Source organism: Pteropus medius, unplaced genomic scaffold (genome assembly GCF_902729225.1).
Source record: "Pteropus medius unplaced genomic scaffold, Ma_sr-lr_union100, whole genome shotgun sequence".
Taxonomy (NCBI): domain Eukaryota; kingdom Metazoa; phylum Chordata; class Mammalia; order Chiroptera; family Pteropodidae; genus Pteropus; species Pteropus medius.
In genome coordinates this window covers 12,493,148-12,514,992 of record NW_024349519.1, presented here as the reverse complement: position 1 = coordinate 12,514,992, position 21,845 = coordinate 12,493,148, and the positions used below count along the sequence as shown (strand labels likewise).

General features: G+C 34.0%; 1 protein-coding gene and 1 pseudogene across 5 annotated transcripts in view; one reads left to right on the top strand and one right to left on the bottom strand.

Annotated features, from left to right (window-relative positions):
* The first annotated feature begins 324 nt into the window (after positions 1-324).
* Positions 325-21,845, top strand: part of MRPS35 (mitochondrial ribosomal protein S35) — a 33,711-nt gene continuing 12,190 nt past the window's right edge. The window contains exons 1-7 of one of the 5 annotated variants that reach the window (XM_039882431.1): positions 325-483; positions 3,572-3,618; positions 4,914-5,081; positions 6,907-6,967; positions 10,477-10,616; positions 17,688-17,797; positions 19,245-19,314. In XM_039882431.1, the coding sequence (XP_039738365.1) occupies positions 369-483; positions 3,572-3,618; positions 4,914-5,081; positions 6,907-6,967; positions 10,477-10,616; positions 17,688-17,797; positions 19,245-19,314 (711 nt within the window). In that variant the 5' untranslated portion in view covers positions 325-368. Of the gene's footprint in view, positions 495-611; positions 1,583-3,571; positions 3,619-3,667; positions 3,819-4,913; positions 5,082-6,906; positions 6,968-10,476; positions 10,617-17,687; positions 17,798-19,244; positions 19,315-21,845 lie in introns of those variants that run through there. The other 4 variants (XM_039882435.1, XM_039882434.1, XM_039882432.1 and 1 more) reach the window with 4 other exon arrangements.
* Positions 4,542-4,660, bottom strand: LOC120618815 (uncharacterized; annotated as a pseudogene).

The window sequence follows — 21,845 nt, the reverse complement described above, 5'->3', positions numbered from 1 at the left end:
GTGTAGAAAAGCAGCAATTGCAAAGGAGCAGGGCCCTAGGGTAAACTGCCTGACTCCATGCCCTATGAAGTCCCACCCAGAACATACCTGCCCTCTGTGAGCCTCGTTTCCCCCATCCCTTACGATCATTACTTGCAGTTGTCCTTGCACTGACTGCTTCAATTTTTTAAGAAATATTTTTGGCTTCCTTTCATTACCTTTTTTTCTATTTTGGGGGTGCTCTTTTGACTCGAGCGCTGATTTCGCGGGCCCACGTGGGTCGGGTTTGCACACCCGAGGGGCGGGGCGAGCCTGCGCGGCAGTGGCCTCAGGCCCGCCCCCGGGCGCGCGACCGCGCTTGTCCTCCGCGGCTTGCCGTCTTCGCGGCTATGGCGGCCGCCGCTGCGCCACGCGCGTGCCTGGCCCTGCAGCCGGTGGCCAGGACCCTCCGTGCCTTCTCCAGCGCCGTTTCTCCGGCCACTGTTGCCCAGAGTTCAAGACCGCGTGAGTGTCTGGTGCGTCGTCTCCAGGCTTTGGGGAGGAGAGAGGGCAGAATATCGGACCCATGATGGCCGCCGCGGTGGCGCAGCCAGCGTCGCCCGTCGGGTCGCTACGTCCTCTGCTAGCCGGTTGCTGCCCCCGCCTCCCCAGTAGGAAAGCCATGGGTGTGGGTCTGTTCTTTGCGCGCGTGTCGCCCTATTCCTAGCCGCAGATTTCTGCATCTGGGAGCTACCTGCTTGTTCGCTCCCTCCCTTGCGCTCTCTGGTGCTCCGTCCCAGGTCCCACAGCCACTGGCACGGGGTCTCTCAAGTTTCTGGTGCGCCGAAATGTTTCTTGGGCAGTGTTGGACCGCGGATTTTCCAGAACTTTAAGAGCACACGAATGTTCCAGGACAACCTGCAGCTCTGAATTCCAGGCCTCCCTCTGCCACCAAATGGGATGACCTTTATTGATACAGGCGTTATTGAGGTGACCTTCACTCAAGAGAGATTATAGGGATGCCTGAAACCGTTCTTGCCCTGGAGGAACCTCGTGGAAAAAAAAAAAAAAGATTTGTTAACGCAGACTATGCAGTGTGAGATGCTGTACCAGAAGCGCGAATAGGGTAACTTGGGAGCATTGAAGAGGAGCTCGCAGGAGTCAGGAAAAGCTCTGTCTAGGAGGGGGCATGTGCAGTCATTCCCTACGTGCTATCCGTGCTACCTTCTACAATATCTCTGTTCTTTATACGACGAACAGCTCAGTCTAGGGCACCATCTCTTCTACAAACAGTTCCTTTACTGATCCTTATTTCCGCTCTTGCTCGCCTACATTGAATTCTGACAACAGCCAGAGTGAAGTGTTCAAAAAGCAAATCTTACCACTTCCTTGTTCAGAATTTACAAATGATTTCTCAATGCTTTAAGAAATATGACACATCCCTTAATGCAGCATGGTGGTTCTTCGTAGCATTAACACTTGTCTCTTTCTTATTTTTAATTCATTCATTCTACAAACACTTAACGCCTACTGTATGCTAGGCAGTGTTCTAGATACTGGGATACAACAAAGGTCCCTCACCTCATGAAGTTTACATACTTTGGAGGACATCAGACTATAACAGGTAAATGTCAGTACAGTGTCAGGTAGTGATTAGTGCTATGAAGAAAAATCAGGGTCTCGAGAATGATGAATTGGAGGAGTAGCGAGTATAGAGTAGAATAAGGTAGGTAGTCAAGAAAGACCACCTTGGGGTAATGTCATTTGAGTAGAGCCCAGAACCATGCTGAGACCTGAGAGCATTGTTGGCACAGGGAACTGCAAGTGCAAAGTGAGAATAAGCTTAGGGGTGTGATCAAAGAAAAGAAAGAAGGCCAACATGGCTGGAGCTAAGTGAGCAAAGAAGACACTGGTAGTATAAGATGTCAGAAAGCTAAGTAATGGCCTGATCTTGTAAAGGCTTGGATTTTATAAGTTTGGGATCACAGTGGAAGTTTTTGAACAGAAGTGATATAATGTGATTTACACTTTTAAAAGATCACTGGTTGCTGTGTAGATAACTAGTTTTAGGAGGGTAAGAAGTGGAAGCCAGATCAGTTTGGAAGCTGTTGTAGTAGTCCAAATGAGATGACAGTGGTATGGTCGGACTTGAGATCTATTTTGAAGGTAGAGCTAATGGAACTTACTGATGGGTTCGGTATTTGATATGGGGCTTGAGAAAAGTCTCAAGGAAATAGATTTTTGTCCTGAGTAATTGGATGAATGGCAATACAATTTATAGGGATTGGGAAGACTGGAAGAAGAAAATCAAGAGCTCTGCCAATGATATGTTATGGTTGAGGTGCCTGTTAAATATCTCCAATCTCTTTCTCAATGGTCTTGCTGTTCTAAAGTTTCAAACATATTGAACTGGTTTACTTGATTTTTTTCCATCTTCTCTCTCTCTAGAACACTTTCTCACTTGCCTGTTCCCAGGGCTACCTCCTGCTCATTCTTAAGGTTTTAGCTTAAAGTCAACTTCTTCAAGGAGACTTTCCAACTAATTGACTAGGTTTTATCTCCTGGTAAATGTTTCCATTAATATTTATCATTGTTAATGAAATTACTTGTTAAATAGTTATCTTAACTTGACAGACTTTCTGTTCTTTAAGAGCAAGGACTATGTTTCTTTTGTGCATTGCTGCCATCTGAGTTTTTGATACACAGTAGCACTCAAATAACTTTTGAATGAATAAAGGAATTATTACTGAGGGATAAATAAGAATTTGACTGGTAAAGAAATGAGGTAGGAAAGGGGAAGATGTCAAACGTCCGGCAAGTGGAAGGGAAGAATATTCCAGGCAAAGAGAACGGAAAGTTCAGAAAGACTAAAGGGACTAGAACTAGAGGTTCAGTGTAGTTGTGGTTCTTTGTGAAGAGAGGTGAATTAAAGATGTGAAGAATGTGATGTAAAGTTTAATAATATGAAGTCTTGGTCCTTAGTTTTCTTGCCTATAAGTGACCTTTAAACAAGGATAATGGTAGTACTTATAGTTCTTGTGAAGAATAAAATTAAATGAGATAATGATGAAAAGCATTTAGCACATTGTCTAGCAAGTGAAAGGTCTCAGTAAGTATAGCTATTATTATTTTAGTGTAGCAAAACATTTAGAGAGGCATAAGGTAATACTTTGAAAGATATATACTGTATAGAAGTAATCTGCCCTCTCTACAGTTATGTACTTTATTAGGAATGGCTATGATTTTTGTTGTTGGCAGTTCTAATATACAATAGAGAAGGAAAAACTCAAGGCTTTGTTTGTTTGTTTTTGATAGAATAATTCCAAATATGAGCAAATACATTATTTTAACTTGGAAATGTGAGTTTAACTATGAACTTTAAAATTTATTGAAAATATTTCTTTAGATAATGAGTTCAGTTTATATTTAAATAACTGGAATTTTCTTACCTATTTCTGATTTTTCATTAAGATGATTTTAGTCCCTGAGCTTACAGAAATTATTGTTTCATTTTTTTTTTGCTACTGAATACCTTAAATCGTGTTTGAATTATGGTTCATGATCAATGGTGAACAACTTTATAAGATACTCTATAACTATTGTTTTCTTTTAGATACAACAGAAAGAACATCCAAATCTCAAAGGCCACTGAAAAGAAAGGTAAACAGTTAATGTACTCTAATATATATTATCTGAATTGTTTCTGAAGTTCTAAAGTGAGGCAGGTATTCACGATGAGGAAGAAGAATGCTGCCCAAGAACGGTTCATAAGGGGATGTTTGCTTGGTGATGACCACAGTCCGGAGTCTAGTGTTTGACTGGTCTCTGTCAGTACCCTGAGAGCAGATCATCTTTGAGAGGTGAATTCGCTGATATATTTCTAGGAAACAAGTACATAAACCAGAATGTAGAATTATTTTTGATGATTCTTTTAACAGTCATGGGGCCTGGAATGTATGCATTAATCTAACCTATTTGGCCTCACCCTGTGGGCATCTCCGGAGGAATCCAGATTATGAGGTCACTTGGAGAACGTGGAGTCAGAACAAAGGCACATTAGTTGGAAGTTAAATGACATCAAATTATAATGTCTAGAGCTGTCATGATCATAGGAAAATTAACCTGCTTCCAGGACATATACTGTGCTGGTTTTGATATTGCTTAAACAGGTGTTACTGAATTTTTCCTCTTTAAAGGATGCTTTTATACGCTGGCCTTCCCCTTCTATTGAATATAGTTTAACACACACACACACACACACGTTAATGTGATTGGCTAAGCTATCATGTCACTATTCCCTGGCCCTAGGAGATATGTAATTTCTCATTACATATTTTTTCAATTAGTTTGACCCTAATTTACTTATTTCCAAGTTCTCAATGTACTGACTTCCATCAAAGAAGTTTTTAAAATTATTTCAGAATACATCGTTACCCCTTTATAAACAAAATGTAAAAAATTTGCTAAAAGTCTAAGTAAATAAGAGAAATTTTTAGGCAAGGCAACCCTTGGTTGACCTCACAGATTGCAAGCACCTTGTCATCTTATAATTTCTTATTTTTTTATTTGTTTTTTATTTTTGATGCCTACAGCACCTGATCTTCCTAGGTGGTCTCCCATCCAAGTACTAACCAGGCCCGACCCTGCTTAGTTTCCGAGATCAGACAGGATCAGGTTTGTTCAGGATAGCATGGCTGTAGATAAGATAGAGAAATTTTTAGTGAAGAAAATGTGCTATTAAAGAGAATCCTTACCAGAGGGTTTGAGGAAACAGTGCGGGAATATTTAGGTAGGTTTGGTGTTTTTTCATTTGAATAGCAGCAGTTTTGTAGGAGGTCAGATTTTACTTAGGTTACAGTTTTGCTAGTGTTTTTCTTAATTGCAAGGGTCTTTTTTGCTTTAAAATGAAAAAATGTATTAATGTTTAAAATATTAAACTGCTTTATGTTTCTTAGGCACTACCTCCTAGGACAGAGAAAATGGCTGTTGACCAAGATTGGCCTAGTGTTTACCCTGTTGCAGCACCATTTAAACCCTCTGTAGTACCTCTTCCTGTTCGGATGGGTTATCCGGTAAAGAGAGGGGTGCCTATGGCAAAGGAGGGAAATCTGGAACTTTTAAAGGTAAGATAAGTTATTAGTTTATCAGCTGAGACATATCTAAATACATGGTGATTCTCCTCCCACTCTTAAAATACCCCTTTTCTAATTCGAGTTTCAGTATATAACAGGTTATTGTATTTTAATTTAAATTTTCTCCCAGATAATAATGGATATGATATTTTGATTGCATGATAAAGAAGACTCAAAGAATTCTGGGCATTTAAGAATGTAATTAATTGGTCCTGAGGCCTCCCTTTTGTTTTTTTCTGTTCTACTGTACCTTGTTTGTATTGTATCTTTCAACTAGAACTAAGAAAAGTGAAATATTCTAATTTGAGATCAAGAATTGTGGGGAATCAAGGTTTCATTTTTTTAAAGAGAGATTTTAAAACTTTCTGTCCAGAAAGGTAGAATAATATTGTTGTCTTGAAACAAAATAGGTCATATTAAATGCCTCAGTTTGTAGCATCTATAATGATTTATGAACTATAGGTTTTTAAAGAAAATATAAATATGCTTAGCCTGGGAATGCATATATTAAAGGGTTTCCTGTTGCATACAGTGGGATTATCATCAATGAACTATATTTTTCATTAAATGAGAATTTTCTTGAAAAACAAAAATTTGCTGAAAGGTAATACTGAAAAATGAAATGGTAACATGGAGAAGAGGTTGCTTCTGGAGATGGGAAAATGAAATTTGGAAATGAGAACATTTCAAGAGGTATAAGAAAACAAACATTGAGGAAACTAACTTTTTTCCAAATGAAAGAGAAGAAGTGAACTTAAAGAAAAGGTCTTTGTAAAATTTTACTGGGTGAGAGAGAGTAGCATTTTATTTATAATAATGCTTATGGTTGCGAATACTATTTTAATAAACATAAAAATCCAAACATTTAATGCACACCATCTCTTTTAAGAATCACCTGTGTGCTTAGTCCAATGATGTGGTCTATTCCTAGAGAATATCGTTGGATAAGCTTATTAACTGAGCAAATATATGCAAAATGTTTAGGACAGTACCTATATAAATGTGTGTAAGGATTACCTATTATTTTTTCCTTTTATAATTTTAAGATTATATTTTTGTTTCAAAAATAAAAGTACAGGAGAATGAAGCCACCCACCCCATAATCCCAATTTTCATTGCCTATTTTCTCTTAATTAAAATAAACTCTTTCTGATCAACACTTAAGATTTCAGTCATAATGTTTAGAGTAACTTTCTGCTTGCTCAACTTTTCTTTCCAAACGAGTTTAACTAAATTTTCCCTTCAGATGCTAAACATTATTCAAGAAATATACTAGCAAATGTTAATTATTTATTTGAAAGATTCAAATCTCTGACCTTTCCTAAATTTCCATTGGCCTTGTGAAAGATTAGGCAGCCTCTTAATCTATCATCATAAATATATTCTCTAAACCATTCAGTTAAGATTCGCTAGCTGCATGTATTCATCCATTTAGTTGTAAAGTATCTACTAAGTACCAGGTAGAAATGTATTACCATGCCGTGTATTCCAAGGGAATTAGGATAATTAAACAATGATCTGGGTCCTTAAGTGTTTTCAGTTTTATACGGGAAATATACATACCTCTAGATTCATGGCAGGAAGAATACTTAAAAAATATGTTTATTTTTTCGAACATCACTGTTTTGGTACTGAATATATGTTTCAAGAAATTCGTTTCTTAAGATCATAACACCTAAAACTGATATTGTAAAAATTACTCAATTTTATGTATTATAAGGTTTGTTGAGCCTCTGATTTAGTTTTATGAGAAAATTATTTTTTTCATGTTTTTAAGACATTTGGATAATTTATCCTTTAAATTTCACTGTTTTAGATCCCCAATTTTCTGCATTTGACTCCTGTAGCAATTAAAAAGCACTGTGAAGCTCTTAGAGGTAAGTAGTTGTTTTTTTTACATGAACTTAATATTGATTTTGAACTTAAGAATCTTATTTTTAATGATGAAATGGTTGATCTACCAAGAGGATATAACATTTGTAAATATTTATGCACCTAACGTGGAAGCACCTAAATATATAAAGCAATATTAACAGAACTAAAGAAAAAAATAGATGGCAATACAATAACGGTAGGGGACTTCAGTTTCTTTTTTTTACAGATTACTCTGCAAGGGGCTTTGAATAATAAATAGAATCAGAAATCATAATCTTTACTTAGGTAGGTTAGGGATTTATTGATAAATTATAGAAAGCACATAAATAAAAAGACTGAAATATTTCAGAGTATTTCCAATAGGTGCAAATCAATATAATTTAAACTGAAGATAGTATAGAAGCATACCGAGTAACTGAGTAGTCAGTGGGGTCAATAATGGTATACTTTGCAGAGAAGAGTTATCTCAAAGAAATTGCTTAAAATTTTAAAGAAAATTGAGCGATATGTACATGTGGTAACATCAAATAATAGAAGAGGTGGTGATGAGAGGCAACAGTCTCATGCTTCTCCTTTCCTTCCCTGGCCCCTCATTCTAGCTAGAAGTGTTCTCTTTTGATCATTATTTAGGGCTGGTAATAACTCCCAGGGAGTATATTTATTTTATGTTTATGTAATCACTTGAATATGATTATACTTCAGTTCTGAATTTATTGATTTTGAACAATAGCTGTTGATTTCTAGATGTAAACATGGATTTCACTCATCCTACTATTTTTCCTTCCATGTACATAGAAGTAAAGGCAAAAAATATTTTTTTGTTCATGGTTTTATGTGTTTTCATAATATGTATGTGTTCTAATTTCTGATCTCATTTTCATTGGCCTATAGAATAAGCAAATTTGAATTGTTTTAGATTCACAGCTGTTAGTTATTGAATGTGTAAATTTAATTCAAGAGTTAGTACCTTTTGATGAAGTCTGAAATTAATGCTGACTTAAAGATATGTAAATGTGCAGTATACTTGTTAAAACTTTTCAGGAAAGAAAAAGAAATCTAGAAATAGTTCACAGGTAGCTTAATTATGCTAGAAGGAGAAATAAGGATAGTGAACATGATTGTGATGAAATTTTAGCTTTTGGGAGGGCCTTCTATTCAGAAATATAAGGAAGAAGATATGAAAGAATCTTAAAAAGTAGAAATAATTAGCTTACTCTTGAAATGAGGGAAGGAAAAATTTTTTCTATCTCCTTTTATATATGTGCTCTTCTGTTTTGGAACATTGGCACGTTTTTCTATTTCTTTAGGTTTCTATATTCATCAGTACCTGGTGTTAGACTGTCACTGATCACTGCTACAAATTTGTGCTCCATTTGGCACAAACTATGTATCGCATTTTGATCCTTTGACACTGATAAATTGCATTTTTTTCTCTTTATAAACATTGTTTTTAAATGTGTATTTGTAATGTAGAAACTGGCCATTGTAATGAGATATTTCTAAAATACTTCATCATTTTTAAATGAAAGGCTTTCATATAGCACATTCAGAAAAATAGCATATTTTACAGTGTTTAAGGGAGCATTTTAATCTTTTCTTAATATTGCCTTTATACTTCTGCCAGCTTCTGGATTTAGATTGTATCTTCCAAATAATTCAAAGGCTTTTCAGATATTTCTTCTCAGTTTTCTTTTAAAGTAGGTCAGTTTAGATTTTATATCTAACTTGCAAATGGAAAATCTGAAGTACTGGAAAGTTAGGTAATTTACCAAAATTTTAATAATCAGTGGCAAAGTTAAGTAAAAACCAAGGTCTTCTGAAGTCTAGTCATTGCTCTACCTATAAGATGAATAAAGCCTAATAGAGGTCCATTAGGTACTTTCCAGTTGGCTGTATTTTTTTAAACATTTAATTAGGTCATTTAATATAAAAACTGTAATTATCATCTGGTGATTGAAATGACTTGCTTAAAGTTAAGAAAAAAAAAAATTTAGTACAAACCCAGGAACTCATAAAATTCCCCAAACTAGTTTCTCTTATAAAGTGCTTGGTTGGCACTGTTGCATCTTATATGGCAGGATATTGGAGTTAGTCCATGATAGGAATGAAATTACCTCAATAATCTTGCTCTGTTTTATTTATGTGGTGAGATGTTCTTAATTGCAAAGATATTTCTTTCCCTTCAAAGTGTCTTGAGTATTGATCTCTTAAACAGGGTGTTGAGGGAATTGTGTGAACAATTGTGTGTACACTTAATTTGCTAACATATAGTTAGTCCCAGATCTTAGAAAGTCTTTGTAACGCAGAGCTACTGACTCTGGTGTTAAAGCCCAAATGGGAGTTAAATATAGTAAGTACTATAAGAAAATTGCAAGCTGGGGGGAAATGTTATTGGCAGAGTACCTTTCACTGCCCCCTAGGTCTTAGAACTCCCATGTCTACTTGTGATTATGACCAGCCTCTCCTACAGCCCTACTGTTTTGGAGAAAGCACAGCTTCATGAGATCTAATGTGTTTGACCTAAGAAACTAATCACTTTTAGCTATTCTTAGAAGGATGCTATTTAAGAAAGGAGATTTCCATTGACAGGAGCCTGATAGTGCCAGAAGTTTTCATCTCAAGCTCAGAGCCCTGTACCATACTAACTTGACAGAAACAGGGCAAAAGGAAATCAGCTAACTGTGGAAGGCTGGGAGCTCTTTTCCTTCTAAGTCCCCCATGCCACACCACCTCCCAGATGTCATCTGAGTTTACACCTCTGTGCTATGGAGATAGACAGTGAGTCATGTTCTCAGTGCTTAGAACTTCTTCCTACTGTGGCCCAGGCCTCAGACCTGATCCCACCTCCTCTCTAGGCTGGCTGTCTTGCCTGAATATGAGGTGAAGTCTGTTCCTCTTTCCGTTTAGCCCCAGTGGCTCAGAAGTCACATAGGAGAAACATGAGTTACTATCAGGATCCATTTAAGGATGACCTAGGCCATTGTACCTGTTTCAATTTGAGGCCTCATTCAACTTAGCTTCTGAAAGAATGTTGACCATGTCTCAGTTTTCTCTTAGAGTTTTTCTAGAGCTTCTTTCAATTCCCTTCAGCTAATCTTTAGTAACCTTTATTTGGTAGTGAATTGATATTATCTGTTGCCTTTTCAAAAACAATGATGAGCTCGGAATGTCATAAACTGTTTGCTCTTAGTTAGTGAGGAGGAATTAACTGTCCCGTAACAGGTATATACAAAGCCATAATAAACTTCTGTCAAGTCACAGTTCCCTTTTAACTGAATTTACTCCTCCCCACCAAACCTGAACTGCTCAAATCATTCCCTTAGTAGGATTCACCTAAAAAGAAAAGGGACAAGAGTTGATGATCTATAAAGTACAGAATAAAATCTATTCTTTCATTTCATGTTACCTGAGAGTGACCTCTCTCAATAATTTGGTTTTGTCAGGTAGCATACATTACAATGAGAATTTACTTGCAAAACTGTAATCGAGAGAATGTTTTTTTAATTCTCAGATTTTTGCACTGAGTGGCCAGCTGCACTAGACAGTGATGAGAAATGCGAGAAGCATTTTCCAATTGAGATTGACACAGCTGATTATGTTTCATCAGGACCATCTATTCGAAACCCCAAAGCACGAGTAGTCACCTTAAGGGTAAGAGATAAAAAAAAATTTACTATAATCCATCATTTTAAAATAGCATTTAGTATGTATTATTAGAGAACTGAAATATTTATCATAGGAAATTTGGATGATATAAAAGTGTTTTAAAGTATAAAATGAAATTGCCTATAATTCTACTACTCATGAATGACCACTGTTGACTATAGGAGCTCAATTTAATATAGATGCAGTCAGCCTTGAGTATGTTAATGGGATGACACTATCATTTGATTAGTTATTTGTACTTTTTCTTTTTGGTAATATGAATTAAAAATTTTCCAACAATATTAAATATTCTTTAATATTATTTATAATGGGTGCATAGAACAGCGTGTAAACAAAGGTCTTTTGTGTACCAAGACAGTGTTTGAGGCTGGGGTACAATGTTGGTCAGTCAGAAATGGTCCTTTTTCTGACACTAAAGTGGAGAGATAAAAATTCCATATCATAGATCTTCCACAATTTATTTTAATTATACATATTATGAGATCTTTAGTCTTTCTAACAGTTTTCTTTATTAGAAAATGTAATGAATATCCTTAGTAATTAGTAATTATGTCTAACCCTAATTATATTCCTAAAAGGAGAACTGTCATATCAAAGGATATAGATCTTTTTTAAGTTTTTTGACTATATGTCATAAATTCCTGCAGGAAATATAAAAAATACACCAGCCAATTATGAAAAATCCTGTTTTTCTGTACCCTCACCAACCTAGATATTATTATTACCTATCAATTTGATAGGTAAAAAATATCTTATTTTCAAAATTTGTGTCTTTTAATCCTCATGAGGGTGAGAATTGATTCCTTTATAAAATGCTTTTTTTTAGTCTTTTGCCCATTTTGATGGTATTTGATTTCCTGTAACTTATTTTTTCTTTTTAATAACAGCTTTATTGAGATATAATTTATATACTAAGAATTCACCCTTTTCAAGCACATAACTCAGTGGTTTTTAGTATATTCAGAGTTGTGCAACTGACACCACTGCCTAACTCCAGAAATTTTTATCACTGTACCCATTATCAGTCACACCCCATTGTTCCCCCTTTTCCCCACCCCTAAGCCCCTGTCAATTACTGATCTACTTTCTGTCTCTGCGGATTTGCCTATTCTTGATATTTCATATAAATGAATTATACAATGTGAATATAATGCTTTCATTGTTTCATCTGTTGTAGCACATACCTGTTCATTTTTTATTGCCAAGTAATATTCCATTTTATGAATATACCATATTTTATTTATTCATTCATCAGTTGGTAAACATTTGGGTTGTTCTCACTCTTTGGATATTATGAATAATGTTGCTATGAACATTCATGTTTTTGTGTGGACATAACGTTTTCAATTCTATTGGATATATATCTAGCAGTGGAATTGCTGGTTCATATTGTAACTTCATGTTTAACATTTTGAAGAACTGCCAAACTGTATTATAAAATGGCTGCACTACTTTATTTTTTTATTTTTTTTTAGGGGAGGCAAGCCTTGGTTGACCTCACAGATTGCAAGGACCTTGTCAGTTTACAATCCCTTATTTCTTATTTTTTACGCCTACAGCACCTGGTCTTCCTAGGTGCTTCCAAATACTAACCAGGCCTGACTCTGCTTAGCTTCTGAGTTGGCTGCACTACTTTAAAGTTTCACCAAAAATGTTTGAGGGTTCTATTTTTCTTAACATCCTCACCGAGGGGATTACTGTCGGTCTCTTTAGTTTTCGCTATTCCAATGGGTGTGAAATGCTATCTCATTGTGATTTTGGTTTACATTTCCCCAATGATTAATGATGTTGAGCACTTTTTCAAGTGCTTCTTAACCATTTGTATATTTTCTTTGGCGAAATGTCTGTTTCATTAAATCTTTTGCCCATTTTTTAATTGAGTAATTTTTGTTCTCATTGTTTGATGCTGTTTTTTTTTTAATGCATATTCTGGATACCTGTCCCTTCTCAGATATATAACTTGCAGATATTTTCTCACATTCTGTGGGTTATCATCTCACTTTCTTGATGGTGTCTTTTTAAGCACAAAAGTTTTAGTTTTGATGAAGTCTAATGTATTTTGGGGGCTTATTCTTTTGGTGCCATATGTAAAAAAACATTGTGGAATTTAAAGTCATGAAGCTTTATTCCCATGTTTTCTTCTAAGAGTTTTAGAGTTTTGTCTCTTACATTTAGGTCTGTGGTCCACTTTTAGTTAATTTTTGTACATAGTATAAGGTAGGGGTCCAACTTTTTTCTTTTGTATGGGGATATTTATCTGTCTCAGCATTATTTGTTGAAAAGACTGTTCTTTCCCCATTGAATTATCTTGGCACCCTGGTCGAAAATGATACAGTTATTTTTTAACTTTTTACTTGACTAATTTACCAAATTGTTTTTTAACCTTTTACTGTGAAAATTTCAAATATATGGAGAAATAGAGTAGTATGATAAACACACATGGCACTTTGTTGACAAATGTAAAATATAGAGTGCTTCATGTGCTCATACACATGTGTGTGTATGTATCTGTGTGTTTTTGGTTTACGAGTTTACTTATAAATTACTAATCTAAATTTCACACTAAAATACTTCAGGCTGTTATCTTTAAAAATTAAAAAGATTTTCGTGTATTATTCCTTAATATGATATAAAATACCTATTTCATATTCAAATTTCCTGAATTGTCTCACCAAAATTTTTAAAGTAGCTTTTGTTTAAACCAGAAATTAGTCAAAGACAATTGCATTTGCTCGTAATGTTTCTTATGTCCTTTGAAATCTAGAACAGCAAAGGACCTTAATACTTCTTTTTCCTTCTTCCTACTCTCCCAGGGACGTAGACTTGCTAAAGAGACAAGTATTTTATCCTGTAACAATTCCGACATTCTGAATTTGAATGCATCCTGATGTCATTTACCTTATTTCTCTATCTTTTACCTTATTTCTCCTGTATTTCGTATAAACTGGAAGTTAAGATTTAAGGAACCGATTAGATTACAGTAAAAGATTTTGATAGATACACTTGATGTTGCTATGTATTTTATATTGCATGACATGAGAAGGCACATAAAGTTTGGTTGTCTCATTCTTAGTATGCTGAGATTGATCACTTCGTTATGAGGATAACAACCTGATCTTTCCATTGTGAAGTTACATATTGGTTTTTGCTTTTTCCTTGAACAGGTAATCTGTAGGTGGATATATTCAGTAAGCTTTGATCAACTAAAATCATTATTCTTTTTGATGTTCAAAGTGTGTCCTAGCTTTGGCTCGTGGGAACTGTTCTAAGTTGGTTTCTGTATCATTTTTTACAATCCCATTAGCATTGGAAAATTTCTTTGCATTCTGGCCCAACAAGATGGCCCAGGCTCACTTTATGTATTTATTTTCCTAGACCTGGAAATTTTTTCCACGGAGCTCAGATACCTTTTAGTGAACATTGGTGTTTAGAGACCAAAATCTGGATGCTAGGACTTTTCAGTTGATTTTTTTGGAGATTTCTCAGGAAATAAATGATAACTAATAGTATTTCCAATTCTCCTTTTTTAATATCTATAGCCTGATTTTTCTTTTTGTCTTTTGCATTAGATAAAATTTCTAAAATAATGTTTATGTAGTCACTTACACTGTTCCACACTTTAATGGGTGTGCGTGCCTCATTAGCCTCTAAATATGAGATTGGATTCAATTTGAGATAATAGTCTCCATTATGTTAATGATATATCCTATTTCTCATTTACTAGCATTTCGAAATGATCTCTTTTGAGTTATTGAAGTAATGAATTATATTAATAGATTTTTAATTACTGAACCATATCTGAACCCTGATTAGTTTATGATATATCATTCTTTTATTCTATCACGATTTGCTTTGTTAGTATTTTATGTAGGGTAATTTGTCCTTATCATGTTGCTTTGGGAAAACATCCAGTCCCTATTCTCACTCACCAGGGGGCTTGCCATATGCCATTGCAGTTTCAGGTGTCTGCTCTAGTAACTTCTAAATTAGTATTTGAATCCACTGTTAGTTTCCTTTGCTAAGGAAGTCTTGATATACATAACACATCATTTTCACACAACAGTCATGGGGCAGTTACCCAATACACTTTTTTTTTATTAAACTTTTTATTTTCAAATAGTTTTAGATTGACAGAAAAGCTTCAAGAATAATTCATACCAAATTTCTCCTGTTGTTAACATCTTATATTACTGTGGTAAATTTGTTACAATTTTGATAACATTATTAATTAAAGTCTATACTATATTTGGATTTCTTTACTTTTTACCTAATGTTCCTTTTCTGTTCAGAATTTTATCCAGTGTACTAAATTGCATTTAGTCATCGTGTCTCCTTAGGCTCTTGTTGGCTGTAATGGTTTCTCAGAATTTTCTTGTTTTTGATGACTTTGACACCTTTGAGAAGTAGTTATATATTTTGTGGAGTGTCCTTCAATTTAGATTTGTTATTGTTTTTCTCATGGCTAGACTAGTATGTATTTGGGGGAGGAAAACCTCAGAAATAAAGTGCCATACTCATCACATCATAGCAAAGGTATAGAGAGGCTCCTAACATGACTTATCACTGATGATGTAGCCTAGGTCATCTGACTGAGGTAGTATTTGCCAGTTTTTTCCACTATAAAGTTACTCTTTTTTTCTTCCTTTCCATACTGTACTCTTTAGAAGGAAGTCACTATGCACAGCTGACACATAAAAGGTTGGGAGTTAATGCTCTACCTTCTTGAAGGATAAATGTCACATAAATTACTTGGAATTTTTCTGTGTGGGAGATTTCTGCTTTCCACTTATTTATTCAGTTATTTATATTAGTATAGACTCATGGATATTTTATCCTTTGGGTTATAATACAATAATATTTATTTTGTTGCTCAAATTGTCCTGGCTTTGGCCATGGGAACTCTTTCAGTTGGCTCCTCTGTTCCTTTGCCATCCCCTATTATTAGTTTTTTAAATACTTATTTTTTGGCACCACAAAATGCACCAGGCTTATCTTATATATTCCTTGTCGCAGTCCTAGAATCAGCCATTTCTCCAAGGAGTGCTGACTAATATACTTTTGATTCATCTGTCCTGGAGGATGACTGCCCATCTTTTTGAAGTGCCTTCTAGGACCCTCTCAGAATTAGTTTTTGTACTCCATGTAGTCTTGTATTTTAAGTCAGAACATTCCAAATATAGTGAAGACTACAGTTTTGCAGTGCCTTTGAGTGCTAGCAGGTGGCGTGAGTGCACCACACAGCTGTGTCTGAAATATTTATAAGCTTCTGGCATAAACCATAATTTTTGAACACTAAAATGTTAGTGTGAACATGAATTTTAAAACAGTTGTTACAGTAATGATCAACATTGCCGCCTCTTTTTTTTTACTACTACTTACACAAAAAGCTTGAACACAGATTTTTTAAATGCTAAATTTTAAAATTTGTGAAACGATTTCATTGATGGGAATTTTAAAAGGAAAAATCTCTACATTCTCACTATCCTAATGTAAAAACTATTCATTTCTTTTTCTCTGCTATATCTTTTCATAATTATGAAAATTTGCATGTTTTCATAATTAATAATCATGTAGGTACATATAATGATTTTCTTATAAATAATCCCCCACATTGTTAATAATTAGAGTTATCATAAAATCGCTTATTTTATCCATCAAGCTGACAGCCTGGTTATTGATACATTATTTTTTTCGAGGGAATTGTGGTAATTCACAGCGTCTTCAACATACGACCATTCTATTGGATTGATTTTTAATAGTCAGTGTTCTTACCACTTATATATTTTAAGAGTGTGTTTATATGTATTTGTTTTCTATGTTTTCTACTGCAAATAAACATAGTGCTTAAAAAACAATATATCCTCCTTTGTTCTCATCTGTGTATTCATTTAGAAAATGTATGCTGCATGCTTTTTAAGTGCTAGACCATTGCCAAGAACAGGACTTCTTTCTTATCTTCAGGAGTTTGTAGTCTAGTGAGAAAAATGGAAAAATAAGTAAGTTCTTATGGTATGTTGAGGGAAGTGCAAGGTTATTGAAGTTAGAAGAAATGGATGAGATTGTAAAATCTTACGCTTTTTTTTCTTCATACAGTTATAACTCTTATTCTTAATTTCCTCCATGAAAAATAGTATGTAGTTTACCTTATTTAACTATACTCTAGTGTCTAACATCTTTCTTTGTTAAGCCTATTTATCTTTAGGTGATACCCTCAGTGATGTCCTAATTGTAAATTAAAAAGTGTGTTCATTTAGTCCAGCATTTTCCAAAATATGTTTTAAGAAAGATTAAGTCTATGAACTGTCCCTTGAAATATGAAATCTGAGGTCAAATAAATTTGGGAATCATTACATAACATCCCTGAATCTTGAAATTTCAGAACACTCATTAACATATTACCACCTCTAAGAAATTCTCTCGTAAAGAACCCAATTTAACTCAACATTTCCTGACTGTATTCAACAGAAGTAGCCTTTTTAAAGAAATAATTCTTAGCAACCTGTAGGATTAGTATTAACATTTTGAGAAATGTTGAGCTAAATTATTTCAAATGTTTTTGATTCTTTGATGGTGTATTCCAGCCTCCATGAGAGATCTGTATCTTTTAAAATAAATGCCCCTAAGCTAGTTGAAATGAAATGGGTCTCATAATTGTATAGCAGAAATTTCTTAGAGTCCTTACGTTTTATCTATTTATTCGTATATTCCAACTTTACTAATACTAATTGAGTTTAATTCTATTAGTGCAACTCATAAGCACCCTAATTTCATTTTTTTCAGAAATATGTCATTGATTTTTTTTCAGGAAAAGTACTAATGCCCAGAACTTTTAAAGAAAGAACTCCAAGCAGTTTGCTCCCTCTCCCTTTTTTTTTCCATGAGTAAAAGATCAGGCCTCATAATGCATACCAGTTGCTAACTCTGTATAGAAAGGAGTTTGAAAAGGTTTCCTTTTGCTCATTTTAATGTTAATTTAAATCATATTGCTACTGTTTTTTCATTAAAATGTATATAAAATAATTTTTTTTCAAAGATTTTTTTTCTTCTGCTTTTAAGATTAAACTTTCCAGTTTGAATTTAGATGATCACGCAAAGAAGAAACTTATTAAACTTGTAGGAGAGCGATACTGCAAGACCACAGATGTGCTTACTATCAAGACAGATAGGTAATAAAGAAAAGTTCAGCAGATTGGTCACAATCTTTATTGTCCTCTAGTCCCCTTGTAGTCCGTTTTTAAGAAATGACGTTGCAAATAAGGATTGCTTTTTATGTCAACTTATATTAACTTAATAGGTCAGAGAAGTTGTCTGATTTATATTTTTAATATCCTCACACTAGCCCACTGTTGCTGTGATCTTTATATATATGGAGAAGCTTGCCTTGATGAGTTAAATTATTGTTCTTTTTAACCTTGATTTTAATATATATAATAAAACTCCGGGAAGATGTTCGAAGAAAACAAAAGTATGATTTACTAGCGATTAATGCTTAAAAAGGTTTTTACAAAGTCAAAGTACATAAAAATCTAATAATTCACAATGAAAATTCTTAAACATGGAAATTTAATTTACTAAGGTACTTTCATAAATAAGAATTTTAGTGCTAGCAAAGAAGTTCATAAGTGCAATATTAAATTTATGTGAATTTATAAATTAGGTCATTTGAGGTAAAGAAACATTATTGGTATGTTTTTCCTAAATGATTATTTTAGTTCCAGAATTGTACTTTGGTCATTTCTAAATTATGTCAAAATGTAAAAGACCTGCCTTTAGAAAAAAAGCAAGTGAGCAGATATCCTCTCTCCCTCCCTATCACAGTTTCAAAGAATTTGGAGGTATTGATGTCAACTAGGTTTTATATCCTGTTTAGTGGTGGGAAGAAGGAGCATGAAATGTGAGAAGGCAATAGCATAGAGGTGGATAGAGCTTGAGAACCATGATTTCAGATTATTACTGTCTGAGGGGAAAATAGACTTGAAATATATTAGTAATATTCTTTTTGCTATCTTTAGAAAATGTGAAATATTGTGTTTCAGTTTGTGCAACTTAAAAGATACCTTTAAAATGTTATTGTTTGCAGTCCTGTAATTGTAATGTAGCTTTTTCCCCCTAAGTTTACAAATGTCAGTGTGTGTATGTTTTATGGTAACAACTACTTATATAAGTAGAGAACGGTTAAACTTAAGTATAAACAAAGTCATGGTTTTATTGTACATTTAAAGAAATTATAATTCCTTCCTTTTCTATATTATTTTGTTAACCTAAAAACTAAATATACCATCTCATGTTTATGTACAAGTTTTACCTAATATTAGATAATTAGTTCTATTTAAAATACAACAGCAGCAACGTATCGTATAGTGGAGCTCATTTTTAAAGAATTGGCTCTGGCAAATCAAGATGGACATTTAGATTAGCATCTATCATCAGTCTGTCTCAAAGTTTTCAATCTTAAGTCTTGAACTACATAGATTAGTCTTATTCTAAGAACAAAATTTTCCTAAAGCAGATAGGGAATACTTGAATATAAGTTATCCTTTGTATTTAATATTTGTATATTTTGTAAATCTGTATACTGAAGTTTTAGAATTTTGACTTCTCTCTCTTTTGAAGGTGCCCTCTAAAGAGACAGAATTATGATTATGCAATGTATCTGCTAACAGTTTTATACCATGAGTCTTGGGTAAGTGACTGTGTGTGAATGATTAATCTTTTTGTCAGTGTAATTTAGATGATATTTTAATCTTTCAAAGTAGTCTGTGTCTATCAAACACTCAATCGTGTGTTTAATGAACCACTAGCTATATCAAGGATATATGAAATGTTATAGATAGCTTCTACTGACATTGAAAGTGAAGATCTTGAAATAGATTATGCAGTTCATCTCAGGATCTTATAGAAATAACATGACTAAAATACCCTTAAAATTCAGAGTTTCTGACTTTGGTTGGAAAATTCAGAACTTTAAACTTTTTTTTGTTTGTCTTTTTGACTTTGGCTGAAAGTTGGCCAAAGTTATGAAGGATAATCATTATCTGTATAACTTGAGAATTTATAATTCACCTTGCAAATAAACTGCAGAACAAAGCTCCAGAACTTTATACAAGGTATTTTAAATTTTTATTAAAATTTTATTAAAATTTTTAGTTAACATATAGCCTTTCATGTAAACATTTCACTGGTATACATTAGAGACAATTAAGGGCAATTAATTATTTAAATAGTATTAAAAATAGTCGTGTCTGACCGACTTTATTGAGTTTTAGTATAAGCATGTACATTTATAAGGAAGATTTTGCTATGCTTTAGCATCAACTCATTTGATTTAAAGTTGGTAACTAACATGTTTAGTTAGTTGTAAATATTGTTGTAAATATTATTTTTAACAATTAAAATAATTTTATATATGCATAAAAATTAAGTTTTTTGTAGCTTGCCCAACAGACATGGGCTTCAATAGCATTTCATATTAGGAGCATTTGATTGAATGGAGATAGCTGGAGAACGAGTCACTTTCTTTAGGTGTTCAAAGGGCTGCATATGAAAGAGGGGTGAGATTTGTTTTTCATGACTTTTAGGGATACAACAAAGTAGGAGCAATAGTGAAATGGATTTCAATTCACTGAGTAAAAACTTTGTAAGAGAGTCATCTAAAGATGGAGTGGCCTACTCTAATAAGTAGAAAATGTTCTCTTGACTACTTAGTTGGGGCTGTGGTGAAAGGAACATATTCCTTGGATAGGTAAGTTGCATTAGATGTCCTTTGGAACCTTCTCCCCATGAACTATCGTAATTCCGTGAACACATGAAGCCATTCTCTAAACCTGCTCACATCATTTCATTGATATTAAAACAGTTATAGCACAGGAGGATGAGTGGAAAACAAAATTTCGTCACTAGGTTTGTAAAGAAGAAAAAGTAGCAGGTAGCTTTTCTCTTCTTTTGAGGTAGTCTAATTATTATAATTCATCTGGATTTTCTAGTTCCTGCCTTCAGGAGCAATATCATAGTAGCAGTTAATCTCTCCTTTCTGTCAATTGATTTTATAAATGCCTTTGGCTTAAGGTAATGACCAGCAACATGGCTGAATTAACTACAGCTGTATGGCTACCCTTAAAGAGTTAATACCAAACAATAAAAGCCAATTAGTTTTGAGACTTATTTTACCAGCAGCCTGTTAAATGAATTTACTCCTAAGGAAATGACAGGCATAAATAAATTCAGTGAAAGTTGACTTAACTGGATGTTTTTTGTGGTTCTGTTACATAGAATCCAAACAAGTTTGTATTCTGGATTCATGCAAAAAGCCTTTGATCTTTAATGCTAATTACTTTGATGCCAGAATAAGTAGCCACATACTTCTGTTGTAAACAGATATAATTAAAGAATTCCTATATTAAACTTGGCTCTTGATTCTTTCTAAACAAGTACCATCAGTGAAGAAGCTTTAACGGCAGATGAGCCGTGAAATTTTGCAGAGCTGGTGGAACAGAATTTTTATTGAATTGAAATTCCTTTTTTCTTTTACCAGCATGAAATTCATGCTTGAAATTGATGTTACCCTTGGTATTTAATTAAATATTTAGACAGCCCCCTTTAAAACCATTTCTTTATTTTTTAAGCTAGTTTCAGAGCATTTAATATGTAAGTAGTAAGTAGTGTTGAGAAGAAAGTAGTAGTTTTATGTAGCACACAGTACTGAAACGTCTCTGAAAAGGTGTTCAGTCTAAGGAAGTCACTGTTGTGTGCTCTTCAAAACAATTTAACTGTAGAAGTATCAAAGTAGACTTTAAAAAAACAGATTTCACAAAGCATAAACTTCAAGCAGAGAGGCTAGTAAGGCTTCAAAGAATGATTATTGCAGTCCTAAGAAGGTAAAAAGATCTACATCAGACCATTTATACTTTAGCAGTTCAAAGAAGCAAAGAGACTTGAAATTTGTTTTAATATTCCAGTATTATACATTATTAGCATAAGAGTGAATTAAGTTTTAATCTTTAAATCTGTACAGACTTGGATTTGAATCCTATTATTGTTACGTGTGTAGCCTTGGCCATTTAACCTCTAATGCTCAGTTTTTGGATGGATTGAGAAGAATTTACATGAAATATCTGGCAGATAGTTAGTTAGCTCTCAGTATATGGTAGCTGTCAATATTGTTGTTAATATGCAAATGAAAGATTAATCTTAGAATTTTAAATTCATTTATTCACA